The sequence below is a fragment of the Balearica regulorum genome, chromosome 11 (genome assembly GCF_011004875.1).
Source record: "Balearica regulorum gibbericeps isolate bBalReg1 chromosome 11, bBalReg1.pri, whole genome shotgun sequence".
NCBI lineage: Eukaryota > Metazoa > Chordata > Aves > Gruiformes > Gruidae > Balearica > Balearica regulorum.
In genome coordinates, this window is record NC_046194.1 from 22,414,335 (window position 1) to 22,426,564 (window position 12,230).

At 42.1% G+C, this 12,230-nt stretch overlaps 1 protein-coding gene across 4 annotated transcripts in view; it reads right to left on the reverse strand.

Annotated features, from left to right (window-relative positions):
• LOC104634811 (vascular endothelial growth factor receptor kdr-like) overlaps positions 1–12,230 on the reverse strand; it is a 135,157-nt gene that overhangs the window by 76,074 nt on the left and 46,853 nt on the right. For all 4 annotated transcript variants that reach the window (XM_075763721.1, XM_075763718.1, XM_075763717.1 and 1 more), the window contains exons 4-6: positions 5,964–6,091; positions 1,601–1,760; positions 48–184 (exon numbers count right to left, since the gene is read on the reverse strand). In XM_075763721.1, coding sequence (XP_075619836.1) covers positions 48–184; positions 1,601–1,760; positions 5,964–6,091 — 425 coding nt within the window. The remainder of the gene's footprint in view (positions 1–47; positions 185–1,600; positions 1,761–5,963; positions 6,092–12,230) is intronic.

Genomic DNA, 12,230 nt, shown 5'->3' on the forward strand with positions numbered 1-12,230 from the left:
AGGGGAAATGTGCCTGAGAGCAGAATACTGAATTTTCATCAACTCACTCTCCCATTAGGACACGCCCAGATGAGCTCAATGCGCCCGTTGATGAAGGTTTCTGCTCTGCATTCCAAATAGAGAGTTTCTCCAACTAGCAGTCTTTTGGGAGTTGCTTTCAGAACCAGGTTCTGTACTCTGCCCTCTGAAATGAAAAAAGCAAAGGTGTAACCACACGGCACTCTCTACACCAATGACATTTAAGAAGGAATCCGCGCTCCGATTGCCCCTCCAACATCTGTTCCTTTCACAGTTTCCAAAACACCTCACCTTCTTCTGGCATTTCTATGGAAATTGGTGGAAATGCCCCCACAATGGAAACATTACATCAGTTGTATAGATGCCTGAACATCCGCTGGTCAAACTAACTCATCACACGTGGACACAGTCCTTTATGAATTACTTTTCTTGCATTTGCCATGTTTGGCTCCAACCCTCACTCATCAGCTCCACAGCCATTCTCAGAAAAAGTTTTCAAAAGTGACTCGCCCTTTTGAGCGCTTCAACATTTCCATATCTGAGAGAGGATTCATTTCTGTAAAACACGAAACATGTTTCTCCTGCCCTCTGATGACCATCTGCCTTTCCTTTCTGAATGGGATCCCCAAATCTTCGTCTTATATATTTATTGATGCCTTACATACATCAACTCTGAAATAAGCCTGCGTCGTGTTTTTGGTGCCCCATACCAAACACACCACTGTACAGTAACACTTTATAGAGTAAGGTATTGCCCGCGTCCTTTTGGGCTAGAGAGGGATGACCTAATGGGTCTTTAGCTTTGCTCCAACAATGAAGGAAAAGAGAGAGAGATTTACAGGACTTTTATTTGGCTGCCATACAGATTTACAAGCCTGTTGTTTAAAGCTGAGTGCTAATTGTATAGAAGGATGCCATGATCTAATGGGAATGAAGTCACAATAAACTCTCCTCTGTCAAAAATATAATATATGAAAAGAGAAAGAACATACATTGAAAACAAAGGAAAAATAAATTCTAATTGGCTTCATATAAATCCCCAGCACTCAAAAATGTAATGTTTAGTTGCTTCAAATTCAGATCTTAATTCTGAGCTGAAGCTCGACTGTAAATACAAGCGAAAGGGTATAGTAAATCACCAAGAGAAACTATATAAAAAAGCAAAGATTTGAATTAGCAATTTAATGAGATTTTTATACCATGATCTTGTGTGTTTAATGACCGGAAGCAAAAAGAAAGCTACTGTTTGGTTTCGCCTAAATCAGCAGTTGTTTTAATGTAAATATAGTTCAGTCCAAGCAAACAAAGCCTTGGTGGGGGTTGAATAAAATACTCCTACTTTGTACCACCTCAACGCTTGGTAATTTTTCAAAACCAGGAGTGGATCAAATCCAAGTTCTACTGAATAGGAAAAGAAGGGAAAGAATGAGTTTGCTTTTAGTGTTCCAGCTTGGACTTGCTACAGATACATACCAGTGAGATATATCAAATATAATTGAGGCTAACCAAGAAATAATACCCAGGAGCTTCGCTATGAAACAGAAACATTGCGGTCATTCCTTGGCACACAGTAGGCACTCACCCAATCTCTGTGCCAGGTAATAGGAGGTGAACACGTTTCCACTGACATTTGCAGTGCATGTGAGTACTCCAGAGTAAACGAAAGAATGAGAGGGGATGACAAATCCTCTTCTTGGGTCCCACACCATCCTCTTGAGGTTCATGTCTACAGAATGAGGATACTGCAAGAGAGCAGACAGATGGGAGGCTTGTGAGACATTCCAGTTCCCCGCAGACCATAGAGGCAACCAGCCAAGGCTGTTCTGCTTTAGAGGCAGGGTAGATATTTGACTTTTCAGAGTGGTTGGTGGTCTCATTCCACACATATCTTAAGCAACATCAACATAAGCAAATAGAGAAGCCCTCCCTAAGGTATGACTGTCTTTGAAATCCAAAACTTGGACATCATAATTGTGGCTTTTGATTCAGTCGCCCCAGTCCTCTCAGATCTTAGGCAAGATACCATGCTACCCATTGCGGGTCCCATTTCCCTCATCTCTTTACTGGAAATGATTATGCCTATCTTGTATGAATTTTGTAGGGTAATATTTTTGGAAGTGTTTAAGAACAAAATTTGCTTCTCCTAATGCTACACGTAGCTACCACATGTTTTTCTGTGAATTCACAGTACTTGAAAAGTATGCGTGAAGTTAGACCCAAAAAAATCAGAATTATTCATGTCACTAACTCACCTGCTGGCAGTCACCTACAAGCTATGGTCTATGGCTAGTCATCAGATTCTCTCTATATCACAGAAAGGGATGAGACACTTTCAAAGCAGCCTATGGATTCCCAGTAGGCACTGAAGCAGTATGGATGACTTAAGATGCTAAATCATAGGATGGCAGAAATAAGGGACTTAGTAACATAGGCATTTTTGGTCCTGAATTCATAAACACTCGTAATGTTCTGAGATTCTTAAAAACCAGTATCTGTAAGTTCTGCTTATGAAGAAGAAGTGAGGATACAAAAGGCAAATGTGGAAAACAAACTAGAGCAAAAATTAATTTAATAAGAATGAACCCTCCGTATACCCTTGGACAGCACTGACATCAAGCAGGTTAGCTTTTGTCGGTGGGAATAATTAGTTTACTATTATTATTAACACACAGGGAAATTGTCTATTTGCTAAAGAAAATGCAATTTACTTTCCAATCATTTTGAGAATCCTGGATTATAATGTAGAAAAGAAATAAGTGAAATTAAATGCAGACAAATAACTCAGGAGTCTGTAAAAGAGCAGAAGACTGAAGTTCACCCATTTTTGCAGGCAGGTGAATGGAAGCACAGGCTGTAGGTCCGACTTTTCCAGCAGGACTCAGGAAGCCTCTTTAGGACTGAGGGTGTGCTGCAGGAGCACTGAGATCACCTTTGGCTGAACAATGAAGGGTTTGGGGAAACCTCAGTGTGCCTACAGTTGCATGATAACTAACTTTATTTGCACAGTGCGTCTCCTTCCTTCTTATCACATGCTGGCTTCTCAAAGATGAGGCAAGTTAATGTTTTCCTTTTCAGAGCTACCTTGATTTAACTTTTGGAGCTAACCAAGGGAAGAGCTGCACTAGGAACCGCAAGCAGGAATTTCCCCAATGACGTCATAGTTTTGCTCTTATTCTTGTTATGCAGCATGCAATTTCTGTTTCTGTCTCCAAACAAACAGTAGTATTGTATGGCAGCATGGTTTAAATAGGATTCAGTTTAAATAATACTCCTGTTCCGAAGAAATTTCAGCCCCAGGCTTTTGAGAGCTGATGCTCATACCTCTCGTATGAATACACAATTGATCAGGTTGGCATTGTTTTAGGTCGCTTGTTATTACATATTCAGCACAGATCAAAGACAAAGGAATTATGACTGTGGGGCAGTGACTGGTGATGTTGCTGTGGGGAAGCAGCCGCAGCCAGAAGTTGCTTTCTTTTGGAACAGCAGTTCTCTTCCGACAGTAGTAGGAAACATGGCTTTCACGTAAATACTTTCCAAGTAATCAAGCTGTGGCATCTCTGTTCAGAACCGTTAGGAAAATTCAGGAAAATTACAGAAAGAGATCTGAGACCTGAGGCTTAATCACGCTTTAACACCCATGAAGGTCAAAGCTGTAAGCGGCAAACGCGCACTGAACCAGATCAGTGGCTAAACAGATCTGACAAGCCTGAAAATGCTTGTTTTGCCCAGAATGAAAATGTTCAGCAAAATTAAAAGTTTGAATTGTGTGTCTTAGCATGGGTTTATTAATAACAAAGATGATATGTAGAGTTAGCTGGGATCTGTTTAATATTAGCAAGAGGTACCTTTCCCCATACATATTTAAAGGCCAGAGTGTGCAATGATTTTAAAGTATAATGGTAACATAAGGAACTTAATTTATGGTGCAAAAAAGTACATTTTCTACAAGAATAATAAAATGTGATAAAGCTGAGCTTCAAGGTTTGGCAGCTCTGCTCCCTGATGGCTAGGGGAAGGGGAAAGAAAAAATAACCCTACTGAGGAGGCCCTTTTCAACACTACACACATATTAAACATCTTCATAAAATATTCAAAAATATATATTTAAACAATCAAACAAAAAGCGTCAATGCTGCTTGAAGGAAATCACAGTGGCTTTCCTCCCTTTGAAGTTTGTTGTCTATTGGAGATTAAATTTGGAAGAAGAGGATGTTCTAAATTTGTCTGATCGCCTTATTCACCTCTCCTCCCCCATCCTTACCTCCACCCCTCTCCCACCCCACTTCCTCTTCGCACGGGAAGCCGCCACCTTGGCTCCACACGGCGCTATGAAATTCCCAGACAGGGCAAAACAAGCGGTGACTTTCCGTAGATGGAGCCCGGGGCTGGCGGCTCCCAAAGCCAACACACGCCTTGAGTAGCTCACAGCATCAGGAGGGTCCTTTGGGGAGCGGCACTCAACCTCTATGTCCCTGCCCTGCAGTCCAGCTGCTCTCCCTTGAAGGGGAAAAATCTTTTGGGGACAATTTTCTTTGCAATTCAAAAGGGAGGTTTCAGTGGAGATTTCATTCCGGCAGCAGCTTGCAGCAAGGTAAAGGACTTGAGTTTGTGTTTGAAGAAATTACCGGGAGAGAATTTAGCTGGCAAGCAGGGAGAGCAGGGCTGCCTATAAGTAAGGGGATAAATGTGGAGGTCTGCTGGGTTCCAAGGCCACATTTAGGCTCATGTGATCATGCTGAAGTCAGCAGCAGAACTCCAGCAATGAATTCGGTTGAAGTAGGCTAAAATAAGATGGGGATGTTTCATTTTTATAGCCAAGAAGGAGAAGATGATAACACTTATCTAGGCTAAAGCGACTAGCTATCACTTGAGAGGAGCCTTATTCCCCCCCCTTTAATCCCTACTGACGAAACTTAAAAATAGAGATCTGCTAAAGCAATAAGGCCAGTGCTGTCCCTCTGCACGTCTGCTGGAAATTTGCCATTGGTCTCAGCAGGAGCCCGAGCACTGTCTCAGGCCTCTGTGATTTCACGTGCTGTCTCCAAGGAGAAGGAGACATCCAACAACGAAGACATCCAACAGCTAAGAGGAGCAGAGGTCCTCAGACCCCTCCACCAGCACAGCATCAGCCTATCTGCGTGTGCTCCGCTATCGCAGCATTCCCAGCAGAACAACCTCATCTCTCCCAGCCCCTCCAGAGCAGGCTGTGGAACAGGGGCAGAGGATGAGCTCCTGCTCCCGGCAGGACAGCTCAAGCAGCCTGCCTCGCAGGGGAACGGAAAGGCACACAACCCATTAGGTAAAAGGCAGGACTGGAGCCAGGAGAACTATGTTCCTCACTCCGTGATAGGCTTCTCTACAGAGCAATTCTAAAGCCCTTTAAATGAGTGACTAGATCTCCATCCACTGAGGAAGCCCCAGACCTTACATTTCCATTTTTATGACACCAAATGGCCTTGGCCTCCACAGACCATTCTGTAACCTTGACATTCAGATGTAACTGCTGCCAAAGGGATGGATGCTGTAGCCATTTATTTCCAAGGCTGAAACTTGGTTTGAAATCAAGCAAAAATGGGCAACTGTTCTGAGGAGGTTCAAGGTGTATAAGAGAGCTTTCATGACGATAGCTAATAGCTAGGTGTTATACAAAGAATTTTGACAAAAATAGTGCCTCATCATCTATCTTTGCCAATTTATGGAGGAACATCAGCCACAAGATGAGAAAAATATGTGATAAACACAGCCTAATCCCTGAACACCCTTGTACACAGTTCAGTAGTAATAAACTGCAAGAGCAGGACTGTGCTTCTGGATTTTCAGCGTCTTTGCTATTTTTTTTCTGAAACTTACCTAGCTTCATAGATTTTATTTTGTATTTTTACCCATTCTGTTGGCAGCCCAGACCTATGAATTGTTTGAGTTTCTCTGAAACAGCATCTTACCTTGGAAAGCTTGGGTTTGATATCTGGCGAGGTAACTCGGCAAGGGACAACCACTGTTTTCTTAGCATCTAAAATGTAGATTATTTCGGGATGTTCCGGGTGAAGCTCCACAAACGGATTTCTGTAGTCTGCAGGGAAAAGAACACTGATTTGCAAAACTGCTCCTTTACTGATCAATGAGCAGAAGGGCACTGTAATCTGAGCGGCTAACTGCCCGCAGAAGGCTCACTGTAGCGTGAGACAAAGACATCCAGTCACATCTTGCTTGTTTGCAAATGCCAGTGTTATCTAGGGATTACAGTCAACGACCAACAATCAGAATACCCCATTTCTAACCCTTTTTTGCAGTGTAATCTTGTTAAAAAACTCATTTTCTTATCCATTCTCCATCTGTAAAAATGCAGTTAATAAATCAGCTCCACAGGTCTTCATGGTCCTTGAGTTAGTTCTTTCCTCAGTGCTCTGAATTTCTTTCATAGGTGATATTATACCTATTCCACAGCAGTTAAGTGTTACAATAGGTTTACACCGGTTAAGGTAAATCTACTGAAAGAGAAAAGCTTCTTTCTGTAAATGAGAATCTCTAGAATACTGCAGAAAGTATGCAAAAAGGGAAGGTAGACCCATGATATCCAAAGCCAGGCAAAAAGAATCTATTTAATCTAACAGTGAAGTACCTTGGTCATGCTCTTGGGGAACTGTGGTGTTTTCTACAGATCTGCCACAGTAAATCAGACTGGATATAGATATACAATAGAAATAAATAAAAATCTGAGGTAGTTTAAGGTAATAAAGCTTCTGAGTCTCAGTCACTGATTTTTCATTGTATGAATACAGTGATGGTCATCACAAAATTAAAATACTGCTTGTGGAATCCTAAAAGCTTCAAGATTTTTCTAAAAAGCATTCTTAGACTTGATATTCTTATAGCATAGAGTTTCAAGTACCATTCAGCTAATGCAATACCAACCACACCACACCGCGTGGGCAATCAGCCCCTTTGGGTTTGGATTCTACTGTTGACAGGACAGGATGTGCACCCTGTACAATAACCTCAACCTGCTTATCCTTGGCTTGGGACCTGCCTCCACACACTTAATTATATTTTGGAAACGGCTTCACCTAAAGCATGGGAAATAGCTGACATGAAAGGTTTGTGAACAATCTAGGTTACAAAAATGTGCTCTAAAGTATCCTGACAGTACTTTTAAAAAGGATGTGCTATGAGGAAATTAAAATCAGTTTTCAAAAGAATGCTTAACTACTCCCAAATGGGCTAAGCTGGTAATGAATGCAGTCAACCAGGACTGCCACATCCATCGCTACGGACTAGTAGGAGGCCTTCAACAATGGCAAACACTTTAAGGCTTTGGAAAAGGGAAGCACCTACAGTGTAGGTGACCTGTTCTCTGATGTAGTATAATGAGAAGAAGTGTCCTTCTTGATGAAGATCATTAATATACTTCCTGAACTACCCTCATATCCCCATATCATGTTTCCTCTCTAATTCCTGGTGTACTATTAAGGGATTTTCAATGGAGAAAAAAAATCAATTCCTTCTTGCTCAGTGGATGTAGCCCACAGTTCATCCAGAAATTGCCCAGAAGGCCATGTCTCTGTGCAAACACATGAAAGAGTCCACAAACTACCAGATCAAGACGACAATGCTACTTGTAGATCTTGGGGAGCCCTCCTGCTCTCCACAGCCAAGAGGCTGGTGGTGGAGCCAGGCGAGGAGCAGCTGCTTCAGGTGGGATGTGCTGGGCCATTCCCCGGCGGGGCAAAACCCTGTTGCAGCCGCACGGTGTGAGAGTAGCTCCAGTAAAAGCTGCGTATACCCTCCTCTGTGATCAGACACCTCTCAAACACAAAAGTCAAAGCCACGGGCTGCGTTGAAGAGCCTGAACGGTGTGATCGTCTTGGTTTAGCACCAAAATGTCAGGCCAGCTGGCCCCAATCCTTTCACCTAAATGGATGCTCTCATTTTACATCTAAGGCTGTTGTGGCAGCTGTTCTATGATTGAAGAAAGCCCCAGTTGCAGTGTGTTGGAGAAACGCTATCTATTCATCCCGTTAATCCTTGCATTACTGTATCAGGCCGCTCTCCCTCTTTCATCTATTCGTAAAACTGAGAGTGTTCTAAAATCTCCATGAGAAGATGGCAAAATATTTCTCTTAACTTTTTTAGCTAGTGAGGAAAAAATCCCTGTACATGGAGTTTTAAAAATTCCAAGTATCCCTTTCTGGGTATTGGCCATTTTGGCTACTCTCGACAAAGAGTCTAAAATTGTGAAACCCTCCAGAATTTCTCCTTGCCCAGTGCCCCATCCCTGGCAAACAGTCTTTGGCTTCAAATCAGTGGGGATCCATTTTTCAACTTAAAACCAATGATGTTCACCCTTTGGACCCTAGCAGGGAGCTGTGTATTCCATACTGGAGGATCTGTAACTAAGGAGTAGGTGAAATGCTTATTTATGTCGAATTTTTCCGGGTATCAAGTGTTTTACATGTAAGTGATATAACTACGCTCATTGGTGACCTGCAGAACAGTTTGAACATGGAGTGTGAGATTTGGATTTGCTCTTCCACAGCTTCGCTGACAAAGGAAAACACAGAGTTGGTTCATCTCACTCGCTTTGTCTTTATTTCCCCACGACTGGTAACTCATCTGGGAACAGGTCATTCATTTGGGGATATCAACGTTCAGTTCCTGGCTGATGACGACAGTCTTTGCTTAAGGAATGTCATGGAAATACAGAAGTGCTGTCACTTGGAATGAATTGTCAAAGAATTAGCTCGGTGCAGAGCTGGAGTTCCTTCACTTCACAACCCAAACCAGTTTCACTCACAAAAATGAAAGGCAGGGATTGAGACGGGAGAGCAGGACTGTTGCCGTTTGTATTGTTGATAGCTTAATTTTAGCTCTGAGAAGTGGAAATAGGTTTCTTAGCAGGCAAAATGTACCACGTGCTTCATCACGATGAGAGCAAATGTTGGTTGGTAGCTCCTTGTGTGTATCAGAAAGGTCACACACGTTACGGTGATGTTTTACAAAAGGCACCTGGGTCCCTGTGCAAGTCCAAGAGATGCGTGATCAATGTGGGGAGCCGTGACAAGAAGCTGATCAGTACCACTGAACACGAGGCAGTAAAACAGGAGATAAAGACCAGCAATCTGGATGATGTCTATCATTTCTAGTAATGTCTTTTCATGTCAGCTTTTATTCCATGCCATTGATTTATTCTGACTGGGTTGGTCTATAAGAAAGCATGTACTTTGGAGTAAGGGCATTGCAAGAAACATTATGTGACAGACTAATTTGAATTTAAAAATTATACTTGTAATCTCCCCACATTTAGGAAGTTTCAGGCACACATCCGAACTTTCTGTTTAGGCAGGCACTGGTTCTAATCAAGCCTTGAGCTGAGAAACCTGATCTCCAGACCACAACTTTGTAGCTTGTTCCAATCCCTAAAACTAATAGGAAATATTTCTACTCAATCCAGTGTCTTACGCAGTTTCCCAAACAGGTCAGCTAAATTCTTCTATTGAGTCACATTTTGAAAATGTGTTTAGTGTTTGTCCCTGAGCATTAGTGCTGCTTAATGCCTCTGCAGCCTTGCTCTCCAGCTAAACCGTACTTGGAGGTATCAAAGGTAATGATATTTTTATAGCCAATTTTAAAGCTTCTGCAAATGATGAAAGGCCTTTCTACTTAAAAGACGACCCTGGATTATTAAAAGAAGATCCTTGGATTATTTGTTATAGGAAAAAGCAGAGAAAGTGGATTTTATTTATTTTTTTTGTATTTGCAGCAAACACTGGGAGTGCAAAAAAGTGACAGGGGAAATGTATTCCTATCTATTTGTAGTCCTACGGAGGAAAAAAGAGAACAGCTAATGTGCCACATGCCAAGGGGATAGGACATGAATAGAGGCCAAGAGGAAACCTGTTGTGAAAAAAGGAGCTTCTTGATACCAAACTATTCACAAATCTGGATCAAATTTTGCATAATTGTTTTGACTGAAAAGATGGGAACACTGAATTTAAAAATATTTGTGCCAGTATTTTTAGAGGGAATTTCAAAATAGCACTGTTTGTTTAAAAAGTAACATAAATCAAAAGAAGGCAGCTAAGCAAATGTTAAATAATACTAAAATGTCAGAAAATATTGAACTATGCAATGATTGAAATATCTTAGTCAAAGCAGAATAAACTTTCTTAAAAATATTTCCTGTTCAGGGAAAAAAAATAATTATTTAACCCCATTCTCCTCCATCATCTCTCCCTACCTCCAAGACCTCTACCAAATTTTTAGATTCACAACAGGCCTAAAACTAATCTACTTTTTCCAGCTGTAAATAGGACAGATACACATCCTGGTGGTACTAAACTATCGAAGAACACCTAAACGGGAAGCATGAATTTACAGCGTACGTAACAGAAGCTATATTTCATTCCTAATTGATTTTAAATAGCAGCCTGCACCTGAATTGCCATCTGTCTAGCCAGTAGCTAGAATTCCACTACCCCAGATCATAAGCTACAATCTGAATTGGAAGCCAAAATACATAAATCTAGCCTTCTACCATCAGTATTTGAAATCTAAATAGTGTTTTGAAATCATGGCAATTAACAGCAGCGAAAGGCAGTTTCTGGTTGGGAAAGGAGAGGATGGCTTGAACTGGGACTGATCGTTAATCTCTGGGAGATGTCAGGTCTCACGGGCATTATTCTCACTCTGTTTTCAAAAAAAAAGAGGAAAAGGGTTTATATTTTATGGGTCCTTCTCCTTCCTACAGTATGTGAGGTTTCCTAGAGCAGATGGCTATAATTTGTGTTATTTCAGTGCTTTATCCAGTTTATAGCCTTAGCCTAAAGAGAGTTCTCCGTCAACTAAAGGCCTCCTTTTCTCCCTGTTTCAATCCTGGAGCAATACCGGAGCTCTTAAACAAGGTGGGATGCCTGTGTGAGTTAGTGGAGCAGCTCCTGAAGTGAAGATGCCACTTGTGGCAGCTACTTGCAGGGCTAAGCTGCTACAGTTTTGACGTGAGAGCTTAACCATGAGGTTAGAGCTGCACTGTGGCCATCAGAGGAAAGTGACCCTGGAATGAAAGGACAAGGCAGTTGCAGGTAAAGGTCAAGCACTCACTAAATAACCCAGTCAGACCAGGGAGGTGGTTTTTTTCTCCCTAACTGTGAAACTGTGCAAATTAAAAAAAAAAAAACAGAATAAAGCTAAGGAGTACCAGCACAGAGAGCAACAGAGCGTCCTGCAGCCTGCTTGTGCTCCGCTCCAGCTGCTCTAACGACCCACGGAAAGCAGGAGCAAGCCAACGCCACTTGCATTGGGAAGGAGACGTCCTGAGCAGGAGCGCTTTTCCAGGCAGCTGGACTGCTCACTTAACAGATAAGAGAATACAGAGTGTCTCAGCTTTGGATCTTAACAAAATGACGAAGTATAAATACTGAACAGGGAACTAATCAACTGCCAGCTGATACCTTTGTTATGGTTTGCACAGACAAAAAACTGAATCCTTCATGAAACTCCTGAGTAGTTCAAACTGACTGTGGCATGGAAAAATGATCTGCTGGAACATCGGGAGTGTCACTGTCAGCTTTACAAACACGTTCACCACCTTAAGTTAATCAGCAATCAGTTAACTCCTTGTAAAAAAGTCTCTCAGAGACAGAACTTCTTGAAACAAAAGGGACAGGGTCACTTTTCTTTAAAAATGATAACCTTAGCCTCAAGGAAGATCTCTAATTCCAGATGGTGTAAATCAATTGCACTCAGCTGTTGCAATTTGGAGAGCTGTGGCATGGGGAACGCAGGTGCCGTCCTGCAATACAAGATGTGGAAACTCTCTGCAGTTACCAGCACTGAACTCAGAGGAAAAAAATTCTCATCAAAGAAACACTTTACGTAAAGAGGGTATTTCCCTGTAGCTTGGCACATCTGTTCCTCCTGAGTTGGGAAGGTAATACGCCCTCTGAATCGTACCCATAAAGTACCTATCAATTCCCACAGGATAATTAAAAAGAATAATTTACCCTGGGCCACAAAGCTCATTATATGTGAAGAAAGACAAGAGCTGTAGCACGTTAGGGAGTTATCAGCTGCAGCACCAGCTCCAAGGCGAGGGAAAGGCCCCTTCCCTTCGCTCTCAGACTGGCTGTCTAGTTCTCCAGGTCAGTGGAAGTTTGCAGGAAGCTGCAGCCAGGCCAGGGTGTTACTGTTTACCCAGCACGGCTCAAGAGGGAACG